Genomic DNA, 23825 nt, shown 5'->3' with positions numbered 1-23825 from the left:
AACACAACTTTGAATTAATGTATGACCGTTGAAACAAATGTAAGTTCAGGAAGAGAAAGCTCTTAAACAATCTATGCTACAAATTAATTATAATAATCTAATAACGTTAAAGCAGATTTCTTTAAGCGTTGGCGCTGAAATATGCCTTTTATTTTTAATGCGACCCTTGAAAGTAAACAAAAACTAAATAATACTTTCGCGATTCAACTTAACAACTTTCCCAGAAATTGAGCCCTAAGTTTCACGCAAGTAAAAGCAAAAGCCTTGAAAACTCTCGGTAACTTGTCTAATAATTACTACGAAACTACGAGCTATAATCACGAGCCCTCTAATAGTTACTTTCAAAAATGTGTCACGTGACAAGAAAATGGCAGAAGGTAGTTTCATTTTTTATTGCTTTCTATCACCATTCATATATTCGGTTATTCAAAGCATTTTTCTTATGCAAATTTGAAATGTTATTTAACGAACTAATTTTTGTTGATGTTCTGCATTTTTGTTTTCGTGTATGCCGTTCTTTAAGTTTTGTGATTATTAAATCTAGTGACAAAAGTTACTTGTCAAGTAGGAGGTATAAATTTAGCCATATCAATTTTACACAAACATGTGCTTAAATAATCAAGTCATGTTTATCCTAGATGATTTCAAGCTAAACTATAAAGCTTATATAAGCATTTCACTTTTCTCTGCTGAGCATTAACGCTCTTTTAATAGTCGCAAAGCCACAGTGGTCTTTCTTTATGTACCTTTAAACCACTTGTTACGCAAAAGCAATACTCTCAGTGATATTTTTATGTTCAGGTTACATCATAAAAAGTGCTACTGTTGACATAGGGAGTAGGTCGTAGAGCAGAGTTGTGTCTTACTTCTACTCCTGTTAGACACTGTAGGCTTACAGTTTTATTCCATATCTCATTCTATTTATAGAATCAATTGGTTGCTTAAGTACTGTGGAATATGTTGCATTTTGTTTATAGCTTTAACTAACAAAATTGATTGTAATGCAAGTTGTATTGTACACTTAAAAAGACTGCTTGAGCATCAGGTAGTCTTTTTGTAACAATGACTAATTGTTTAGAACTATAAATAGCAGACATGCTAAATGTAATATGTGCTGTAAATACAGCATGTAAAAATAGGTAGCTCAATTTATCTGTATTTGTTGTGACTGGCGAACACCTCCAAATTTCGTATAATAGTAATTTATTGCAGTCAAAATTAAGCACATAAGTTTGGAGTTGACTCCTTTTGAAAAAAACAATAGCTAGATCATTCGCAGCTAGTGTAAAGTTTGTCAGTGTTCTTTATCCTTGGCTTGCCGGTGTTAACTGGTTCCGGTGTCAACTGGTTATAGAGACAGTGATAGTAGATAAGCTGTTAGGCATAACTGGTGAAGACTGTTTTTCCCTTCATTCATTAGGCTTCTTATTACACATTTTTACTCCTTTTTACTACACTTTCACTTCATTATAGTACATTGTAGTCGATGCTTGTGAATTGCCATTAATTTCTACTTAACTTTATGGAAAAGTATATTTAATTGTGTTTAGCCAATGGATATTTGTTATATCAACTTATCAATTGCATCTTGAGAGTTTGTTAAAAAGTGTTCAAACTTTCATTCCAGTTGTTTAACTACCTTATCTTTTATGCTTCATGTTTGAATTTTTTTATTTTTTCTCCTGCACACTTTTATATAATATTTGCATTAACAATATGCAATCATACTCCTTAGTATTTGCTGCTTTCAGTGTTCTGTGATGTAACATAAGATTCTGAGATTTGAACGTTTGATATAGAATTTGTGACTCAAAGTAACACCTATGAGTATACAAAGAGATGCTGTTTCTGCTACACTCACCGGAATCTTCTGTTCATGGCACACACTAGTGTGAAATTTGTCCTAAACTTACCGAGTCCAACAACGATTAAGTACAGCTAGCATCATAGATCTAGTTTCGATGAATTTCGTCTCAGATTTTGAGTTTGCCTATTAAACTTAAACATTTTCACATTAAAATTTGCATTAATCTTTTAGTCAACAGCTATTAATGTTTTACTCTGCTAGTAATTACAGTATGTTTAAGACAATTTTATATTATTTAATAATTGGCAATTAACAAGCTGCTCTGATAATTTGGAGGTAATATCATTTACTTGTAGCGGAAGTGATACAGTTGCAGAAGCATCTGGCATTGCTCAGAGAAGAGCATGTGAAACTGCAAGGACTGTACGAAGAGCTGAATAGAAAATATGAAATAGTATCCGCTTCATCTTCCCAGGCCGGAGAAGGCGATGGATTTGTGTTTCGTCTGCTGTCAATCATTGCTCAGTTATATAACAAATCGGAATACAGGCAATTATTCAGAATTATTATGTCGAATTATAGTTTGTATTTATAGTTTGTCGAATTATAGTTTGTATTATTTATATCGTGTTGTAGGTTTTTGTCTTTTTAGCTTTTTAATCTACCATTAAGCCTATTGCTAGTTTGGTTTGGCTATGTACATGTATTTATCTATCCAATCGTTATTCATTTCTTAATCCCTTCTCACAAAGAATGCTTTACTTTTTGCACTACTGTATCTTCGCACCCTGCATTTTTGTTCAAATTTACTGTGAAAGATGAGATATGTGGTTGTTTCATACACTTATAGTGGAAAACACTTACATCTTTTGGGCGTATTGCCTAACTTATCTTCTCTGTTAATCATTTATTTCAGTTCTTAGACATCATTTTAAATTGTAATAATAATAAATGTAAGAGGAAATTGCTGTTTTTCATTTAAATCATTCTAATATCTGTGTCAATATATAAGATATAGTCAATGTTTACTAGTATATGCTTGTATACCTATATCAAGTTTTCCATGTACTCGGCTATTTTGTAAGCTACCCTGTATGTAGGGTTACTGCTCTGTTGTTTATATATTTCTTCATTTAGTTCAGTAAAATTGCACTGTTTACAGTGATGTTGACATAAATATAGATGGAAAGCAGATTCGAGCTCACAAGTTTGTTCTGAGAGCGCGCACGGAACACTGGGGAGTTGATCTTGACACAGTTACTTCAATCGACCTGCCATCTAGTAAGAATGACTGCATAAAATACTTTCATTAATTTGCTGACTGTTGTTTCTATTAACAAGGGCAATAGTAATTATGTTGGTAGGTTGACCTTGTGGTGTTTCTCTTCTCGCATTTCATCATCTTTACACCACATAACTCACACCACATGGCTGGTAAGTTCTAGTTGGAGGATGTTAATATTCTTTTCATTAATTAGTTGAAAAGAATATACTTTGAGATGTAAGTTTTTCCGTTGATGACTTACACATTCATAACGGAAAGTTTAATTTTTGGCATTTGAATTGATGCTTTAAACCTTGATTGAATTGTTTTTACCGATGCTTTTCACACTCTCCTAACAGATGCGTTTCTCACATCATCACATGCATTTCTTGCATCATTCTTGTTCGCTTTAGCGTAGATTATGTGCGCTTTCACCTGCAGTTCGTCTTTTTGTCTTTCTTTGTGACCGAAATGAATTTGTCGTTTTGTTTGATCAGATACAAGCTATGAAGTTGGTGCTGCCTTTATGAAATGGCTTTACACAGATGCTTTCGAGTCTGATAACAATGTGGATTTTCTATTATCACTGCTGAAATGTGCGGGACGGTACAAGCTCTTCCCATTGATGATGCGGTAAGTTTTAATTGATTTAAATAAGTTAAACACTGTTTTGTCAAGATGTTATCTAAGATGTTTCACTGTCAGAGGAAATCATAGAACACTTGGAGGTTTTGGTGAGGAAGAAAGATTTTTAACATACAGTCAGTAGTTTTCCATCACCAGATCTTTGTTCGACTCACACAATTAAGTTACTGTTGGCTATCATTTGTTCAATAGTCTAATACAAATGATTATGAACTTTGTTGATCAACATAAACATTTAACATGTTCTCATTGCCTGGAATTTATGTTCAATATTAGTTACCGGGGCCATTTATTTAACTAATCATGTATTCTATAAATAATTTGTCCTACTCAAGTTTTGGGAAAATATAAAACTGTCAGCTCAACATTTAAATAGGTGACTTAAACTATAATTGTAGTTCGACATCAAGTGGTGGAAAGTCAGCCATTTTAAACTGGTTGCTCTCTTTAGACAGACTGCACTTGGCTTGCGCAATATTGCAAGTGATATTTTTCTCTAAGAGGAAATTTTTCTCGCTTTTCCCTAAGATGAAATTTCACAGAATATTTCTCTTTATTGCTCTCTAGCTGTGAGCAAGCACTGACAACTCATGTCACTGTGAAGAATTGTATCAGATTCTATCAGACAGCTAATGACATCAATGCTGAGACACTGAAAAGCCACTGCTCGGAGCTCATATCTAATAACTGGGTAAGTGTTAAACCCTACAAGGTCATCCGTTAGAGTGGTTATTCTAAGTGTGAATAGAGCAATGGCTGATCGCTTTGAGTTGCTAAAATGACTTGAATATTGATCTGCTAAGCCTTCAATGTACACATCTACAGATACACATGTTATCATAATTAATATTTGACACGTTTATCGTGTTTAGTAGCAAACACAACATATCATGCTAGTACATGTTGATAGATGTTTATACTGGTACTATACTGGTAGGTGGTGTGGTAGGGTAGGTGAGTGTAGTGGAGTTGTGTGCAGATTTAGTGAGGTGGGTGGGGTAATGTGGTAGAGTGAGTGTAGTTGAGTTGTGTTTAGGCTTAGTGGTGTAATAGGGTGGCTGAGTGCAGTGGGGTGGTGGGCGCACATGTGTGAGATAGTGATCTTTTTCAATCTCTCTGTCCACTGCATAGAAATTTAGCTTACTCATATTGCTATTTTTGCTCAGTATGATACAGTAAGGCTATCATACAGTATACTGAATTCTTCAATACATTGGTAATACTGTATATTACATATACTGATATGTGTACTTTTACATGCATGCATGTATATGTATATTACATGTATATGTCCGATGTCTGGCTATACATTCTAGGATGATTTTACAAGTGAAGACTTTGCAAGCATGCCAGCTCCTTTGCTTTACCAGATGTTCAAATCTAAGTCAAACTGTCCACTTCATAGAGCTATCAAGGCACACAGAGAAGATGTTGTGTTTTTATGCATCGTCGAATTCGGCTCTCAGGTTGGTGCAAATGCCTCAATTGTTTTGCAGAGTGTAAAACCTATCCATCGTTTTTTTGACGTCATCAAGTCATTTGCACATGCGCTCATTCACGAAAAAGCCGCCATATTTGTAGAAAACGATCATTTTTCTTTTATTTACTAGTACATTTAGGAGTTGTTTTGATATTATAATAAAAAATTGCAAACAAAAACATCGCTTTCAAATTATCATTGCAAAAGCTTCATGTTTTTAACGATAAAATTGTCTATAAAGATGGCCGACAACGATAAAATGATGTCACGAAAAAACGAAGGATTATAGAACAGGTTTGGACTTTTAAAGTGGTACTAAACAGGGGTGACTTTCTTTACAATGTGTGTACTAGTTGTTACATACATATTTTCTGACACATCTTTTAAAACTAGCAAATTTCATAATTTATTTTAGTTAGAAAAGAAGTTGAATGAGAAAGATGACAATGGAGTGCTTCCTCTTGAGCTCGCTCTCACCTTAAAACAGAAGAGTATAGCTCAGACTCTGGTCAGAAATAAAGTTGACCTTGATGTTGTAGACCACAAGGGAGAGAGTCTCTTACATAAAGCTTTAAACAACTGTAAGTTTCTTTTTCATCCCGAGATACTTATAGACAAGCTTATCCATTAGAAGCACTGATAACAATTCTTTCAAGTAGATCTACTTTGTAGTAGATCTACTCTTAGTAGATGCGCATCTATATGACTATATCAACATAAAGTAGCAAACAATCCGTTCCGAGAATGTTTACGTTATAGGGCTTTTACGTTATGTTATACCAGCAGTAAAATACATGTAAATAGTCTAATCTTCCCAAACCCACTTCTTTGGTCCTTCAAAAAGGAAAAATACTAGACTTACCATTTTAATTTAACGACTGCCATAACTGTAGTGTTATTGGTTTGTATCGACTCCTTTTTTTTATCAATTTCATTCAGTTCATGGTTCATCATTGCGGTAGTTTCACAATGAGTTATGGGGAATGCACACCTTCGATGTCAATTTACCTCAAATTTTTTATTCTATACAGCAATGTCTATTTTACAAAAAGATAACAAAAATCTTTTGTCTAAAATAAGGTAAAATAAAAATATAACTTTAATATAATAAGGGCGGTGTTTATTTGTCCGTTTATTCGTAAAAAAGGATCAAGGCTATGGTAAAAGATACTTTTCGACTCGTGATATTCAGATCGGTAGACCAACACTCTAACCGAATAATTGCCCAGCTACTAATTATCTATGGTTTATCGAAACAAATGATGATATATACATGTATATTAGAGATATATCGTCATTTTCTTTCGCGAGTGTGATAAGAGAGACAACGAGAATTTTAAGGCCAACCATAAGATGTGAGTTATTCAAATCGAATTTGAGAACTTGCGCCGATTTCACACTTTACATTATATGAAATTTTTTACATCGTACAAAGCAAAAACTTTACATAAATTCTTTACACGATGTAGAATTTACGTTGTAGGAGGTATACATTATTTGAGCATTTACTATATATACATGTATGTAGTAATCTTTTGCTATTATATTGTCAATTTTTACTGTAAGTAATTTGTACTTTTTTTAGGTGACATGTTTTTATGAAAGGCAATATGCTTGCATTGTAGGTGACACCCTTCTATTGTAAGTGACATAGTTGCATTTTAGGTGGCATACTCCTACCATAGGTGGACACGTTTTTGTATGGTTGCATTGTCATTGATAAGTTTTCATTGCAGGTAATATGTTTGCATCGCAGGTAATATGTTTGCATCGCAGGTAATATGTTTGCATTATATACGACACATTTGTATTACAGATGATATGTTTGTACCAGAGGCTATAGATTATATGTTTGTATTATAGGTAATATGTTTGTACTATAAATTATGTGCTTGCACTAGATGAATGTCCTTCTACGCACAAGTAAACAATAATTTACCCAACGAATTACATTAACTCAAGCTAGTAACTCAAGTTAGCTATAATTAACTTAGAAATTAGTAAATAAACTTACTATAATAAGAGCCGTGCTTATAATTATGCTTATAATCGCTACATGCGCTTCATGATCTTACGTGCAAACAATCATGATCTTCAAACATGCTAGTAGTAACCAATAGTATTTTCATAAGCGCTTTACGCGTGCGCATTTTCACCGATGTAATGAGTATGACCACAATTATTATAACTTTATCGTTATAACTGGACACACAAATGACAGACATACGAATACTCAAATTTTTATGTATATATACAGATTATAGGTGATATGTTTGTATTATAGGTGATATGTTTGTATTATAGGTGATATGTTTGTATTATATGTGATATGTTTGTCTGATAGGTGATATGTTTGTATTATACATGTAGGTGATAAGTTTGTACTATAGGTGATAAGTTTGTATGATAGGTGATACGTTTTCGGCGAGCTTCCTTATTGAAAATGGAATTAATCCAAATCACACAACCTACGAACACAAGACATCAGCGCTGCACCTCATTTCTACCTGTTCTCTGCCTGATGAATCTAAGGCTACTGTAACGGAGAATCTCCTTCGAGCTGGGGCCGAGGTCAACTTAAAAGATACTAATGGAAGGTTTGTATGAACACTAAATACTATATAAACAACAATTGCATTTCTTATCTTTTTTTTCTCGCTTGACAGTTTTGTTAAAGCCTGAGCATTATTTTCAGTTATTTGCCGTTTGAAAATCATCTTAATTTTATATTTTATTGGTTTATGTTTATATTTTTTTTGCTGTGAATGAGTGAATAGATATAAATTTTCGAATGGATTTAGTAAATCATCATTTTTCTGTGAAATGTATGAAAGAAAGTAGGTTTTTCCTGGAAAAGCTTTTATTGTAGTTGTCAGGGTTTCGACTAAAGTATTCTAGGACGTTTAAACTCTTTCTCTCATTAGCTAGACCTTTGAAAGCAGAAACTCTCAAAAACTTACTCGTAGATGCTACACTGTGCTTGTAGTTGCCCTTTGCACATCGCAGTCAGGTCCAAGTCACTTCCTGTGTTCAGTACTCTGCTAGAACACTCCGGAACAGACCTTAACTTGTTAACTAATTCCAACCAATCGGCTCTCTCCATTGCCCTGAGTGAGAGTTCAGATGATGGCATATTAGATGACAGCTGTATGGCTGCCAAATTGATCGACAAGGGATGTGCTGTCAATGTCAAACATCCTGATACAGGTAAACCAGTTATATTTTGGGTGATATGTTGATATACTGCATCATTGTAGATTTCTGTGTCAGCGCTACTTGGAAATACCTTGGAAATGTTTTGATAATTCTGAGTATGGTGGATTAGTATCTAGGATAGGTTTAGATGTGTACATTGACCTTGCAGTTTAGATACGTGTGTATGACCATTCTTGTTATAACATGAACTCTTTATTTCACTAACCTCATGATATCTCTTGTTTAGTGACCTTCTGTTGGGTGATCTACAAAGTTTAATAAAACATTCGTTGCTTTTTTGTAGACTTGTGAAGTAGTTTAAAAAATTTATGAACAGTGCTACAATCAATAGCTGTCAACTTTTTTAACTAACTTTTTATAAATTCGCAGCATTTCGCCATATTTTAGCCAAGTATGTCTTTTGGCAATGCATATGCTTGTCAGAATGTTTTGTGGTTGGTGATTATGTGCTTTGAATACTCTTTTATGGCTTGTTTGGCAATGAAACATGCCTTGTACTTGACATTATTGCTCCATGTTACAGGGGAAACTCTGCTACATGCTTTGACCAAAGAAAGGCGGGAAGCGGCTGCTATATTTCTTGCCCAAAGGAAAGTTGATTTGAACATTGCTAACAACAAGGTCTGTCTGCTGAAGTATTGCAGTTTTGTCCTCTGTAATCAGCCCATGATTATTTAAGTGTTGGCTGGGGATGAAAGTTGAACATGATTAGCAAATGTACTCAATAGAACTTATCTGATTATTTTAGGGAGAGACGACCTTGCATCTAGCAGCTCAACTAGGTCTCCTCAGTCTTGTCAAAACTTTACTCGCCGAGGGAGCGAATCCCAACTGTCAGACACTATATATAGAACCGCCGGCTGGCGCAAAGACGGCGAAGCGTAGGGTTAGACAGGTTGCCGTAGCGCTGCCCCCCAAACAAGAAATCGGAAATAAACTGACGAGTCGAGAACAGAAAAGAAGCATTCCTAGACCTGTTGCTGATAGTTTAGCATTTCCCAGCAATGATATGAGGATACCTAACAGTTTGCTGCTTTCTGATGCTGTCACTGAAGTTTATAATCCATTCACTGTAAATGACACGAACAATCCTTTTACTGAAGAGGATGATTCGACTAATCCATTTGTGGATGAATTAGATTCTGATGCAAATCAATATGGAGGCGAGTCAAATCAAGGTGAGAGTAAGTCTATTAGCTGTATTCATGTACACTCTGTAGCAGGCAGTTAGAAGACCTTGCAGTCTGTCAGTAAACCGGTAGTTTAGTAAACAAGGTGCTATTGTTTGAATATCTCTTATCCTATACATGTATGTGAAGAGTAGCTGGTCTAGCATTCCCTGACAGCGCTGATCAGGGAGTGCTCTGAGGCAGATTACTCATATGTATTATCTAAACTTGTACTCTGGCAGTCTAGTTTACGGTGAGAGATTGTCGGATGTAATAACTAATTGCACAAGTATTCCAAACTGCTGTAAGGCGCTTGACTGGCACGAGTGCTAGAGTGTCAGTCTGGCGCGTTGCAGGTCATGAGTTAGAATCCTGTTGAAAGCAATATGTTTTCCTAAGCTTTAAGCAAGGCTTCGGACAGACACAGCTCTTATTATAGTAAAAATTATTGTTTGGCTGTAAGTCAACTACCGAATTAAACATGAAGTATTTTTGCCAAAGCTGCACCTTTCAATGCAGCACGGGCTGAACAGTAGAAGTACCTCTTGAATGTTCAGTTAGCACCATGCTGTTGCTCATGCGTACATGTCCTGGAGTTGTCTGCCATTCCTTCTAGCCAGCTAAATTGACTTATTAAATGTAATTGCTAAGAATCTCCTTTGACAGATTTCGAAATACTACCACTGTAATAGAACTGCTACATTGTCTCATCGTTTGCATAATCCTTACAATCATGTAGAAGTCATCTATAGTCTACATCTATCTGTACTTTTATCCGTAAAGCTATAACAATATGGCAGTATTTTCATTACGCTGGCAAAAACTGATTAGAAACGCAGTTATCTTTAGTGTAGCTATCATAAAAAGTTGGAAACAAAGTGTTATTGCCAAGGCTGTTTCTGATGCCAGATAATGAACTGTTGGACTATGGGGCGCCTTATCAGTCAGCGGAAGAGAGTGCATTAGAGCTTGATGAGGAAGAGGATGAGGAGGAGGAGGAGGACTCTTATGGTGATTCGTACACTGAAGGAGTTGTGGCCTCTCAGCAGACAGCGATCCATCTGGCTATAGTAAATCAACATGAGACCGTAGTTGAGGCCTTTCTTCAGCATAAAGGTATGCAAGACTCATGGTTAGGCTGTTGAGAGTTCATATGTGATCTTTTGATTGACATGCTATTGCATACAGATTATAGCTTATCTGGCTGGTCAGTGTGTCTATCACCAGTTAAAAAGCTACATAAAGTGTTATCTTGAGATAATTTTGATCTTTTTTCTGTGCACACCCCCTCCCCGCCTCCTCAGGTTACGATGTTCCTGTTATACAATTTTTTTCGCCTACTGACTTCACACACAATGTTTTTTCGTCCCCGCCATACGACATCAACAAAAAATTTTATTGAAGCTAAAATTTGGCAGTCGGAGCGCTGAATATGGTGAAATAAAAAAAATGCCGATATGCTATTGGTCGAAATCCCTATTACAACGCCTAAAAAGAAATATGATGCTCGCTCTCTCTTAGTTCAGCGTTATTAGTTATAGTTAATAAGTTAGTGAAAACGAAACCGGAAACAGATTGGTGATAAAGTTTTAGCTGATGACAAAGTTGAAGTTTATTAAAATTAATACTGAAAACTAGCTTCAAGTAGGTGTTTAGTGAGCTAAATTCAACATTATTCAACATTCAAGTTAAATTCAACATTCAAGTTAAATTCTGCATTTATGTTATACATCTGTCTCGAAGATGAGAACTCTTTACGGTACATACTGCTGCTACTGCACATAGTACATTGTAATTTAAATTTTATTGCAGATCATAACCGTACACTAAAATTACCTTAGGTAACTATAGTTACTAAGGTTAATATAATATTTTGTTACTCATTTTTAATATGTACAGTACATATATACAGTCAAACATGGATAACTCGAACTTCAAGGGACCGAGCAAAAGTGTTCGAATTATCAGAGCTTTCAAGTTATCAGAGCACTGTCACAAGTCCATATATTTACTTATTTATTAGTAGATACATGTACATATACAAACTATAATATAAATCAAAAGCACAAATGGCTTGTTTCAAATTAAATGCTTTTAATATAAAGTTTAAAACGTTTTTATGAAAAAGTATAGAGATGTTTCTATCACTTGAGATTGGTTTGTTGTTTGAGGTGATGTTATTGCCAGGACGTTTTTCATATTGGCATTGGCAAAACTTGATCGTTGTTGAAATGCTCAAAAGAAAAGACATTTTTTTCTTTTGGGGTTTTACCCACGATCAATTTTGCCGTTTTTTCTTGAAGTTTATGCAAAGATTATCTTACTTTACCTGGGATTCGTTAAGAGCAACACTCCGAGGCAGTTCAATTAGAAGTTTTACGAGGTTTTACGTACATTCTATATCACTCACGTTTTTTTAATAGATACTTGTTGAATGTACACACGTATTCTGTGTTTAGGTCAAACGATGAATAGTTTTTTGTAGCTCAGACAACGTTAAAGTTTAATTACAACAATTTTTAAGACGTTTTAAACATTCAACATTCCGACGTTGATTCAACACGGAATCAACGTCGGAAAACTATTCATCACGGGCTAGCCGGGTCAAGGATTTTTGCCACGCACATACAAAACAAAAACAACATGCGATTTTTGTTTTGTATGTGCGTGGCGAAAATCCTTGCGCGCGTGACCCGGCTAGCCCGTGCTACTCATCGTATAGCAGTATAAATCAAATTTCACCAAACCTTTAGAAAAGTCGTTGACAAAAATATTTTGTCGATGGTGGTAATAACGACGCTTATGAATTACGAAAAAATGAAGTTTACCTCTATGGCTTTGAATAAAGTGATTTTCTAAAGCGATAACAACCGTTTCGGTAGCCGTTGGGCAAAAAAACAGTTCGAATTAACAGTGTTGAGTTCGAGTTATCTATAGCAATTTATCATTATGTGGGAACGGACCAAAGGAAATGTTCGAATTAACCATGTGTTCGAGCTATCCGTGGACGAGTTATCCATGTTTGACTGTATATATAATTTTGATGTTTTCTACCAAGTGGTGTTGGCATTAAATAACTACTATGGGTTTCTATATGACATTTTTGCTGTACGACGCTAACACTGGGATGAATTAAAATCGTATGGCGAGGGTTCACTGTACTGTGATTCTCTTTCATAAATGGTAACAATTTTTTTAGGTGTTTGCACGTTTAGTAGGTGTCACAAAAGTGGTTATTTTTTTATTTTGAAAATTTTATAATTTTGATTTGGTAAACAGTATCAAAAAAGTCTAGCGTAGCACTAGTTTTTATGTATACGTCATAGGGAATAGTGAATATTATTATTACTGTTACAGTAAGCACTTGTCGTAAGTGTCTATTGAGCTTGCCTATTTCAAGTAAAAATGCTGATAGTTAAAGAACTGGCTTTTAACAGAGTAAAGCCAGCGAACTTTACAAAATATCTGTACAATAAATTAATAAATAAATTAAACAGCTTATTCTACCTGGAGTGTGTAGTCGTAAAGCTTTTGTCTGCCACACCTTGTTTGCTGTAGGAGGTTGTTTTCTGCAGGAAGATGCACCAACTGTGTTTGATTAACTCACAAACTATTATATTTCTAGTGGTTTTTATAATAGTAGCTCGAGACCAGATTACAAATGAAAATTTATAAATTTGTTTTTATTTGATTTCATGTTTGTAAGTGAATTCCTATGGTATTATTACATGCATATACTTCATTAAGTTTGTAACTCTTACTAACCTACTAATAGTGTACATAAAATAGTTTTAATTTGAACAAAATAGTATTGAGCTGTGAGCAAGCTGTTGGAACAGACTAAACCGTTTGCCAAATTTAAACTATTCCTTTCATCAATGTTACTGTTGTCTTGGCTCATTGTATGGGTTATATTTCTCTGTAGACACTCTGCTGAGATCACATGACAGTTTGTTGATTATCCCAAACTTCTCTCTAAAAGACTCACTCGACCAGACCCCACTAGCCGTTGCCCTTTGGTCAGGCCTTCACAATGTGGCGAGGAAGCTGATGCTCGGGGGTGCTAATGTTAATGATGTTAACTCTGAGGGCTTGACACTATTGCATCAGGCAATCCTAAAAAATGACACACCTAGTTGCATTTTTCTTATCGACAATAGAGCTGACATCAGTAAAAGGTGTGCAACTTCTAGCCGTTCGAATCATTCATGCGATTTATTAAAGTTTGTCTTTTGGATGTTCTTATGAGTGCTAAACTATTATTCTGTGTTACTGTATCTCACTTTAGTAAGGAAGCTCATGGCTGGTAGGTCAGCATAGTGAAATGTATTCATTAGCTTATGAATTCCTCTTTTTACAGGACAAGGAAGGATGAAAGTGCTCTTGAGTTAGCGATTAGCAAGCACCTAGCAGGGGCTGTCTCCTCTCTATGTAGCCACAAGGCGCCTGTGACAGCTGTCACAAGTAAAGGCGAGCCATTGATTTGGCATGCTTTGGAATGTGATGATGAGAGCATCTGTGATATATTGGTAATTATTTGAAGTCATGATATGTAGATAATGATGAACTGTGTCTCAACAGGTGGTGGCTAAAAACAATCTTACGTTCTGCTAACATAGAATTGGAAGGCCAAACTTGAGAACATAATGTATAAGAAGAAAGAAAGCCTGTGATTCCTAGATAGTCTCTAGGATTTTAGGATCTATGACTGGCCACATTAATGTTTTTTGTTACATGTTCTATGCCATATTGTGATGACATACTTCATACCTGCATACATTTTTTCTCAAGTTTAAGATATTACCAGTTTTAGTACTGTCTTATGCATGATATTTAATACTGTAGGTCAAGAACAAATGCGATCTAAACTATTGGCATAATGGCCCTGAGAAGTGCTTGCAGTCGCTTTTACACAGAGCTATAAGTGCAGCAAAACAGAAACACGCTTGCTATTTTATAGCCAAGTTAGTAAGAATTACTTATCATTGTGTTTAAAGTTAACATAGTTTTTAAAAGTAAATTATGCATTTACATATGCAACTGAATGCATGCGATGTTTCATTTATATTTTGTTAATTTTAGTGGCTGTGATCTGAACAGTCCTCGAAAGCCAGGGCTTGGGGGTGAAGGAGGTCCAGAGTCTAGGTATGCATTACTGCTGTTTTTTCTTCTGGTCAAATTATTTGAACTAATCGACTAACTGATGGTTCTTATGGAAACCTTAAATTTATAACTGATTAAACATGTTGTCCTTTAACTTGGTTTGTTCATTAAATTCACATCAGATGTGAATAAAAACTATTTCCATTAGTTGGTTACCGCTGACAGAACTGTAAGAGAATCGTCTTTAGTGTTGCACTTCAGAGTCGGATAGAGAGAATAGACATGGCAGCGGGTGTACTATAAGGACCTGCTCACAAAATTCTAAACTTCAGCAAAATAAGACCAAGAAGTAAAAGATAACAAGTACACGTACAATCGTTATGAGTCTCTGATATAGATGGTCGTTGTTAGCCGAACTGTAACTCACTTAACTGAAAATCCATCCAGTTACTCATAAATCATCCCTAGCTTTCTCCATTTCTATGGTTTGTTTCTAGTTTATGTTCACTCTTTGTATTGTGCGGACAAAACATCTCGTGTTTGCTGTCATCATATACATACCGCCTAGGGACAGAGTACTTACATACATTATATGTGTGAGTATGTATTGTAGAGATGGACAGAGTCCTTTGCATATGGCTAGTGCCACAGGCCAAGAAGAGGTTGTGCAAAAGCTCATGGAGTGTGGTGCCGCTATCAACACACAAGACTGTGAGGGCAGGTCAGCCCTCCATGTCTCTATCAGGTATGTAGCTGTCCGTTTTTCAATTTCACTTCTCTCACACTGTTGTATCTCTCGCTATCTAGGTCGGTTTCTTACTCTGGTGAACTTTGTTTTTACCAGATTATAGCTTCAACAATAATCGTTTGTTATTTTACTTAATTTTAGATCATTAAGTTTTTGTTACACACAAATAATCATATTAATATCTTCAGCATCCGTTTGCCTTGTGCGTGTCATTTAAAGTGACAGTTTACTAGCCATATTCTCTCTCGTGTTGAACCAAAGTGACATAGACAAGCTTTGATGAAAATTAAATTCTTTTGTCTTGTGGCTCTTGCAGCAATAAGCAACCTACTATCACCTACCTCCTTTTGTCTCATCCGGAACTTGATGCTATGATAAGAGACAAGAGTGGCTGGACCCCTTTTGCAACGGCCATGACATACAAAGATAACAAAGCAGCCCAGGCTATTTTAGATCGTGCTCCTACAGCTGCCGATCAGGTATTTTACCAAATTTCTCTCACAAATATGATGTCTTACGCGACAGCTTGTGCAAATGTACATGTATGTACACTTGCACAAACTGTACATTCACATATGCAGTGTACATGTATGTACACTGTATATGTGAATGTGTTTGAGTGAGCACCTACATGGCGTTTATATTTACTCTTTTATTGATGCCTGGTTGGCTGAATAAAGTAGCTAACAACTCTTCGACTTCTCTACAAGATGTTATTTTACGCTCTCACTGATATTACTATATAAAATGTTCCTGTGTATAGTTTCACTTCATGTTCAGTTTCATTGATGCCAAAAAGAGTTTTGAAAGTTGAGTTTTGTCAACTTTTTATGTCCATTGTTTAAATTTCTGATAGGAGACACATTTTCCATTGCTGAGCACAGACCCCATTGGTTTTGTTTGGGTAGTGCATTTTCTCTCTAGCTCGATGCACCGAGTTAGAAAGAAATCTCCTACGCATCTGGCAGTTGGATACTCAATTTTATATATCCTGTCTAAACTTATTACGGGTTTGTTTTGATCTCCCATGCTGTCAAAAGAATTTTTAGGTCCTTAGTGGTGTATGAGTTGACTGGCTTTCCTACAGTCTCATGATCACTGTGCTGCCACTGTACTGCTAACATGATATTCTTGAGAGTCATAGTCAACCTTGTGCTTGTAAGATCTTTATATCATTGTTATCAGCTTGCTTTTTGTAGTTCGACAATAGAGGCCGAAACTTCTTGCATGTTGCTATAGTGAAGTCAGACATAGAGAGCGTTCTCTTTCTTATCAGCGTACATGCGAATGTCAACTCTAGGATGAGGGATTCCGGTCAACTTGCTCCTCTCCATCTCGCTGTCAAGGCTGGCTCAGAGATCATCGTTAGAAATCTAGTAGGTTTCAACATTGGATAGTCAGGAAAGCTTTTGAGTGTTGTAGCTAGTATGATATGTAACTATCATTTACAAGTATGTATCTATTACAACCTTCTCAATTGATTGTTGCCATCAATATCCTGATTTTCTTTGCACGATTGAGCATTGATAACTTGTAAAGACTTTAGCTGAGGAATCAATACTACTAGATACATATGTGTGCTATCAAGGGCTCTAACATACAGTTTCAACAAGCATGTAAATGTTTGCTAATGCTTGATTTTCGCCTACGTTGTCACATGTTATCTCCTCATTATTGCCTTAGCATGGGTGTCCGGGTGGCCTAGTGATAGAATCTTTGACTGTCAACCATGAGGTTTGTGGTTCATGAGGTTGGTGGTTCGAGTCCTGCTTAATGCCGATCTGACAAAACGCTCTCAGCAAGCTTTGTAACCCTAAATTGCTGGGTCTTTCGTACCCAGATCATAACTTGGATTCCCCGTGTACCACACTGACATCATTTGCACGTTAAAGATACACCTTTGTCCTTCACACATTGGGCAAGTGAAATGGCTACCTGGCTCTGTCAGACTGGACGTGTTGCGAAATGCATCTCTTCAGGTTAATCTGGCAGTTCCAGAAGTGGTAGATACTGAAAACTGGGTCACCTCTACTCTACCATACTGCTCGACCCAAGCACGCATCTGCTAAGATGCAAGTCATTGTCGATTTCGACAGACAGCCAGATATATACATGTACATTTCCTTAGCACACATGCCTCTACTCTCTGTCACTAAAAGTGCACTGTTAAACATGCATCTATTGAGTTAACAATGCCTCTGCTTAGACTCATGCTTATGTCTGTGGTTTCTGCAGCTGTTGGCTGGGGCTAATGTGAATGATCTAACCCTGAGCAAACAGACAGCCCTGCACATAGCAGCCTTACATGACCATTCAGCTATAGCATCAATACTCATTGAGAATGGCGTTAACTTCTCCCATATTGATGATCACCGAAACAATGGTGGGTGTATCGACTTGTGTTCTTCTCAACGGGCGATTATACAGGAAGTTGTACTTAGCCATGGCTGTCATTTAGGTAGTTGTACCTAACCATGACTATGATAATGATACAGGAAGTTGTACTTGACTCCTTCCATACCAAACCTGACAACATCGGGTTAAGCGTCTGTGCCCAACATACCAATCCCGCTGCAGCCTGAGTCATTTTTTAATAAACTTTTTTTAAATCCATTTAATTATTCATAAATTTGTGTTATAGTTACTAATTATCAACTTGAGCAAATACATTATGGTCTGCACTACTATAATTGTAAGGCTAATATTTGCGCTTCGCATGCCCGTGCAAGCAATGCTCGTTTATAACAGTACATCATCTTTTCTATAAAATTATTCAAAATAGTCCAAAGTATATTCATTCTGCTAAAAAATTGATTTGATGCTGATATCGACTAGTTGAGCAGTGCAGAAGAATATTTTAGGTTATAAAACAGTGAAGATGAAATTGGAAGCTTAGGCGAAGTAAGTGAAAACAATGTTGAGAACATAATTAGGACCAAGATCCAAGAAACCAATGACGCTACAGGAATTTTGTTATATGCTTTTATTTTAGTTTTCTGTGAGCAATGTAGACATTTTTTATGTCACATGTTTTTATAAGTATATAATATATATATAATATATTTTAAAATTTCTAACATGATCTAGGTCTCGATTGTGCTGCTAATCCCCTCAGTATTTTGAGCCCTTCAGAGCTGTGTGCACTCCGTTGCAAAAGGGATAACCAGGGCTATCATATAGGAAGTTGCACTGAGCCAGGCTATGATCTAGGGACACCTCAATTAGAATACAAGGCAGTATTTCCCAAACTTGCTCCCCAATAGCTTTTATATTTGCAGAATATCCGGTGTTGCATGAATAATAAAAAGGTTTTGCATAAAAATTGATTTTTAATTGGCTAAATTTCTTTGTTCGATGCATTTGAGTAACTTTAGCTTAATAAGACCTGTTTCCATTCCTCTGAAGCCAGCTTTAGGAAAAAGATTGCGTCCTGGTCTCTCACTTTTTCAACCATGATGCAGTCATGGTTGAAAAAGTGAGAGAATGATTGTAGACTGATGGAACTGATGTAGAGTGTAGGTCTATGATTGTAGACCTCTATTTCGGGACTGCTCTGTGCTGCAGCATTACTTCCTTTCTATGGCAGCTCTATTGTATTTTATACCACAGCACTATTTGTTTTGGAGTGCTGCACTATTTGCTTTGTATTGCAGCACTTCATGTAGCGGTGCAGAATGGACAGTTAGCGACATGCAGAGTCCTGATTACAGAAACCAGTATTGATGCAGAGGCTGTCAACCTCAAGTAAGTACTTGCAGGTGTTTTTTTATTCACGGTTTCCTGCTGGATGATTCCATGTCTCTTGATTGTCAGCTGCTTGTTAGTTCATGGCTATTCATTGTTAGATACTGGTATGTGTTTGAGTGCTTACTGCCGACCGTTGTTTAATGACTCTCTGTCACTGGCAGTTATTATCAGGCATGGTTAGAACAAAAAATTTTTTCAAAACCATCAGTTTTCTTATTTGAATCGATGTTTTGTTGCTGATGATTTTCTTGAAAAATTTGATTTTTTGCAAATTTTTGCTGATGTAATTTGTCTGTGTACATTGTATTGTACATTATATTGTACATTATAATGTACATCAGAATGCTGGTGAAGCCTCTTTTCAGTATTAATGACTTGCATGTTTTTATTTGACAAATTCTTATGTTTCGTGCATTCAACAATCATATAAATTGGCGAACTACATGTAAGTTAGTGGAATAGAGCTACTAGCAAATTTACACCGAGTATGAATGAGAACCAAAGACATAAAGTCACTATGAAATATTTAAGCACATTCTTCATTGATGCGATTGATGCTGTTGATCATGCAAAATATAAAGAGCAGTTTGCCAGTTTTTTCAGTACCTAGTTGGTTTCTTGTTGTTGAATGAATGAAAGCGAAGATGGAGAATACTCTTCTACGTTACACTTGAGTTGATTGCAGTAGAGTTTGATGTCATAATGATATTTATTAAACAGAGTAGTGAGGTGGCAACTATACCAGTTACAGTTGCCACCTCACAAATAATCTTGCTTCAATGTTTACTAAATAAACTGATAGGTTCTACTTTGATAGGTACCACACATTCATGTGAGAGGAGTGTTTACAGATTTGTTTACACGCATGTTAAAACAAGTTTGTTTGTCAATCAATATTCAATACTGATTTTTGCACAATTATAAACAAATCATGATTTTTTTCAGGAAAAAAATTATAATTTCAATCATGATTCAAATCAGTGATTTAAATCATTTGGTTATTTAAGCCAACACCAACCCTGTTATCACGTGTTATTATCTATTGTCTATCGTCTAATTTTCATCTTTGATCTAATATTGTGTGTATTTGGATACACTCGTATTTACTAGTCTGGTTATGATTTATTGTAGAGGGCAAAACCCCCTCCATATTTTAGGTCAATATGGCAAGGAAAATGCTGCTGCCATATTTGACTTATTTATAGAAGCCATGCCACAATATCCTATCGACAAACCAGACATGGAAGGCAACACGTGTAAGTGTTTGTCTAACAAATTCTTTAAACTGAAACATTGTCAGAGTTTAAGTTTTCATCCATATAACATAATATACTGAGTGAACATGTCTTTATTGATTCATGTGCTGTGTAGCTTTGTCAAAGCATGTCTTGAGCTAACCTCATGTAAAACTCACAGATTGTTTAGTTTCATATCTTGTGAGAAAATCATCCGGGTCATTTTGAGCAGGTCTACAGACTTTTAACTGTTGTAGCACAGGAGTAATTGTGGCTAGATGCCCTTCCTAACACGACTAATGGTTCTTGTGTGACTTTAATCATTGACCTACCATAGGTTAACGTCCCAATCACTGAATCTAATATACCTCTATCACATGCATGTCATCTGCATCTGCCCTTTTATTCACAAAAAATGTCTGCTGATATAAGTTCTGGATTAGCTTGTTCATTTTTGCACAATGTTTATATGGGAATGTTTAAACATGTTATACAATACAAATCATCTATGCATATAAATCTCAGTGTTTGTCGGTCTGCCATTGTTGTGTTTAGTTATAGTAAAAAAGTTTTAAGAACAAAAAATCTACTTCCCACTGGATTTGAACTCGAACCTTCGGGTCTGCAGGCAGACATTCCATTCACTAAGCTACACGGGTTACTTATAATAAATTGGATTAATTATGCGCATAGTCATTATATAGGTTAAAATATGCATATAGACAATGAATGACACCAATGATATACAGCCCCCATACAATATACATGGGGGCTGTATATCATTGATGACACATAATGTCACATGATCTCACTTCACAGCTCACAGCTTTTATTATAGAAATTTTAGCGTCTGTAGTTGTACAGCTCAACTACTAGCTTAAGTTGCTCAAATAGCCAATTTGCTAATTTTGTTATTGGCAACTACACCACATGCCACTGTTTATAAGCTGATTTTCATTACCCGTGCAACGCCGGTAATTCATCTAGTTATCTATATAATTTTGATATTTCTTCTTGCAATTCACTTCACAGTAAGGCTGAATAACTCCCCGTTCAAACACATCTGCTTATATGTAGTACAATAAAGTCATCGATAGATCTGGTAATAGTGGTGAAATGTGTTTTCTCTCGAGATGATTGCCACGATCTTTTACATTTGCTACACATATTATAAATACATAATATATATGATAATATGTTATCATATCTTAATTGTATTAAGTTTAGTTGAAAATGTTCAGAAAGTATATAAGTAGAATATGCTAAATATGCTAGTTTGCATGAGGTTATCTCTTTCCTTGGTGACACCTCTTTGCTTCTGTGATAAGTTAACCTCCATCTTTTCAAATGGCTAAATATATCATTCTCTCGCTATTGCTCTGTCAACAGAAGGTCTCTGTTGTACCTCAATTACACCTATTGTTATCATCTTTACTAAAGTTACTACAATTACTAATTTTGTTTTTCTGTAACTGTCCCTTTATTAAACATCTATATATATGGCTATTGTTATTTTAGTGTTGCTGCTGGGCTACATGAATGGTAATGGAAACTTGTGTCGAGCTGCCGTTAGACATGGTTGTTGCCTTGGACAAAGCAATCTGCAGTCAGTTAACATATTCAATGCTCCAGTTGCTACCAGATCCTTACTGCTTAAACTACTGGGTAAGAGTGTTTGCATCTATTGTACCTCTCTGAGATTGTAGGATGATAATGGCTGCAAGCGGAAACCAGAAACACAGCATTTCTTTTACATGATATACTGGTACCAGGGATCGCTAAACATATTATGGAATTGTTTACTTTTCCATATCCATAAACATAAATATTTCCATAATTTTATGGAAATTTTATTTTAGAATTATGGAAATTTTATGGAAATGAAAATAATATGGAAATGAATTATGGAAACGTTATGGAAATGGAAATAATACGGAAATGAATTATGGAAATGTTGTGGAAATGGAAATAATATGGAAATGAATTATGGAAATGTTATGGAAATGGAAATAATATAGAAATGAATTATGGAAATGGAAATGTTATGGAAATGGAAATAATATGGAAATGAAGTATGGAAATGTTATGGAAAGGGAAATAATATGGAAATAAATTATGGAAATGTTATGGAAATGGAAATTGTGACATACACGTAATCCCTGACTGGTACTTAGGGATAGCTAGCCATAAGTAGTAGTGAAATAGTATAGTGCTTGACTATCAGCTCAGCTTGAAACCTTTGTCTAAATAAAATAAAGGGAATCCCAATTATATTTCTTGCAGATATGCTGTCTGCTGAACCACCCTGGTCAGAAGGAGACAACTGCCTTGAGTGTGCCACAAAATTTAATCTAAAAACTAGGAAACACCATTGGTAAGCTTGTTTCATGGAGTCAAGCATTTGTGGGATCATTATCACTTAAAGTCATGCCTTGATGAGGTTATTTGTATGTAGTGACAGATTCATACGCTAGCAGATTAAATTTAGTTTAGGAGTTATGCCATCGTGAAACTGTACCCTCATTAATCCAGCCCACACATTTTCGTGCCTCTGTAGAGTAATGTACTTATAATTCACCTTATATCCGTGCCAGTTATCAAGAAACCATCATATCTTGATTCTATTTTTATGCAAATGTCAACCAACTAGTACCTGACGGCAGATGAAGCAATGCAAGCTTGTTGGAACATTGGGTAAAAACACGAGTTGTCTTCTTTATGTTGCAGCCGTCATTGTGGCCGCCTGCTCTGCAGCAAGTGCTCTAGCAGAGATATTCCAATCATTAAATTCTCATTGAACAAACCTGTTCGAGTATGCAACGTGTGCTTTGATGTCTTGACACTTGGTACTTCATGAGCAGATAGACTTATTTTTATAGGCCTATATGTTTTAAGACTTTTTTCAAGGTGTTCTCTCACCTAATGAGACAAGTAGTAATAGTCAGTCAAGTACTGGAACTCTATAATTGTGTCTTTTAATTTGTATGTATGACTACAGTTCAGACTTTTAGTGTAGCATGTCCAGGGTGATTTATTACTAGGATGCATCAATGTTAGTCTTGCTAGAGTCTTGCTATTGGTCAGTCTACAAAAACCAGTTGTGGTTCTCTTCTTGAATGCCTTAGCTTTTTTAAAGTCAGTTACAATGTTTTTGTGTATCATTATAATTTGAAGTTGTCATATCTAGTCATGATAATGATCTAATTGAATACAATTAACTATATTTTTATTTAATTGTTTACTTTTGGGTGTTGCATTCAGCTAATCTGTTATTTGTAATAATCAGCGCTCATAGTTTTATTTTCCTTAGATGCGTCTGCTCTGATCATGTAATGAAATGCAAGATTTTATCACTTTTAAATAAATGCTACGATGAACATTAGTATATCTCTAGCCAATAGTATTAAAATT

The 23825-nt window shown here is 35.6% G+C and overlaps 1 protein-coding gene across 1 annotated transcript; it reads left to right on the top strand.

Annotated features, from left to right (window-relative positions):
* Positions 1-367: 367 nt before the first annotated feature.
* LOC137392069 (rabankyrin-5-like) lies at positions 368-23796 on the top strand. The gene is made up of 25 exons (XM_068078685.1): positions 368-377; positions 2164-2356; positions 2970-3088; positions 3569-3704; positions 4284-4407; positions 5033-5182; positions 5612-5777; positions 7607-7793; positions 8183-8403; positions 8936-9033; positions 9161-9590; positions 10491-10697; positions 13507-13759; positions 13942-14110; positions 14427-14545; positions 14664-14726; positions 15298-15429; positions 15749-15911; positions 16632-16808; positions 17668-17815; positions 19086-19176; positions 20311-20435; positions 21933-22079; positions 22698-22788; positions 23142-23796. The coding sequence occupies exons 1-25, from the start codon at positions 368-370 to the stop codon at positions 23269-23271; spliced, it is 3849 nt and encodes a 1282-aa protein (XP_067934786.1). The 3' UTR covers positions 23272-23796.
* Positions 23797-23825: the final 29 nt, after the last annotated feature.

This window comes from Watersipora subatra, chromosome 3 (genome assembly GCF_963576615.1).
Source record: "Watersipora subatra chromosome 3, tzWatSuba1.1, whole genome shotgun sequence".
NCBI classification, from domain to species: Eukaryota; Metazoa; Bryozoa; class Gymnolaemata; order Cheilostomatida; family Watersiporidae; genus Watersipora; species Watersipora subatra.
The sequence above is the reverse complement of the archived record's forward strand: the minus strand, read 5'-3'. Positions and strand labels throughout refer to the sequence as shown.

Coding starts and splice junctions, on each gene's coding strand:
- LOC137392069 (XM_068078685.1), top strand. Junction 9,591..10,490: donor TGGAGGCGAGTCAAATCAAG/GTGAGAGTAAGT, acceptor TTCTGATGCCAG/ATAATGAACTGTTGGACTAT. Junction 22,080..22,697: donor CTTACTGCTTAAACTACTGG/GTAAGAGTGTTT, acceptor TATTTCTTGCAG/ATATGCTGTCTGCTGAACCA.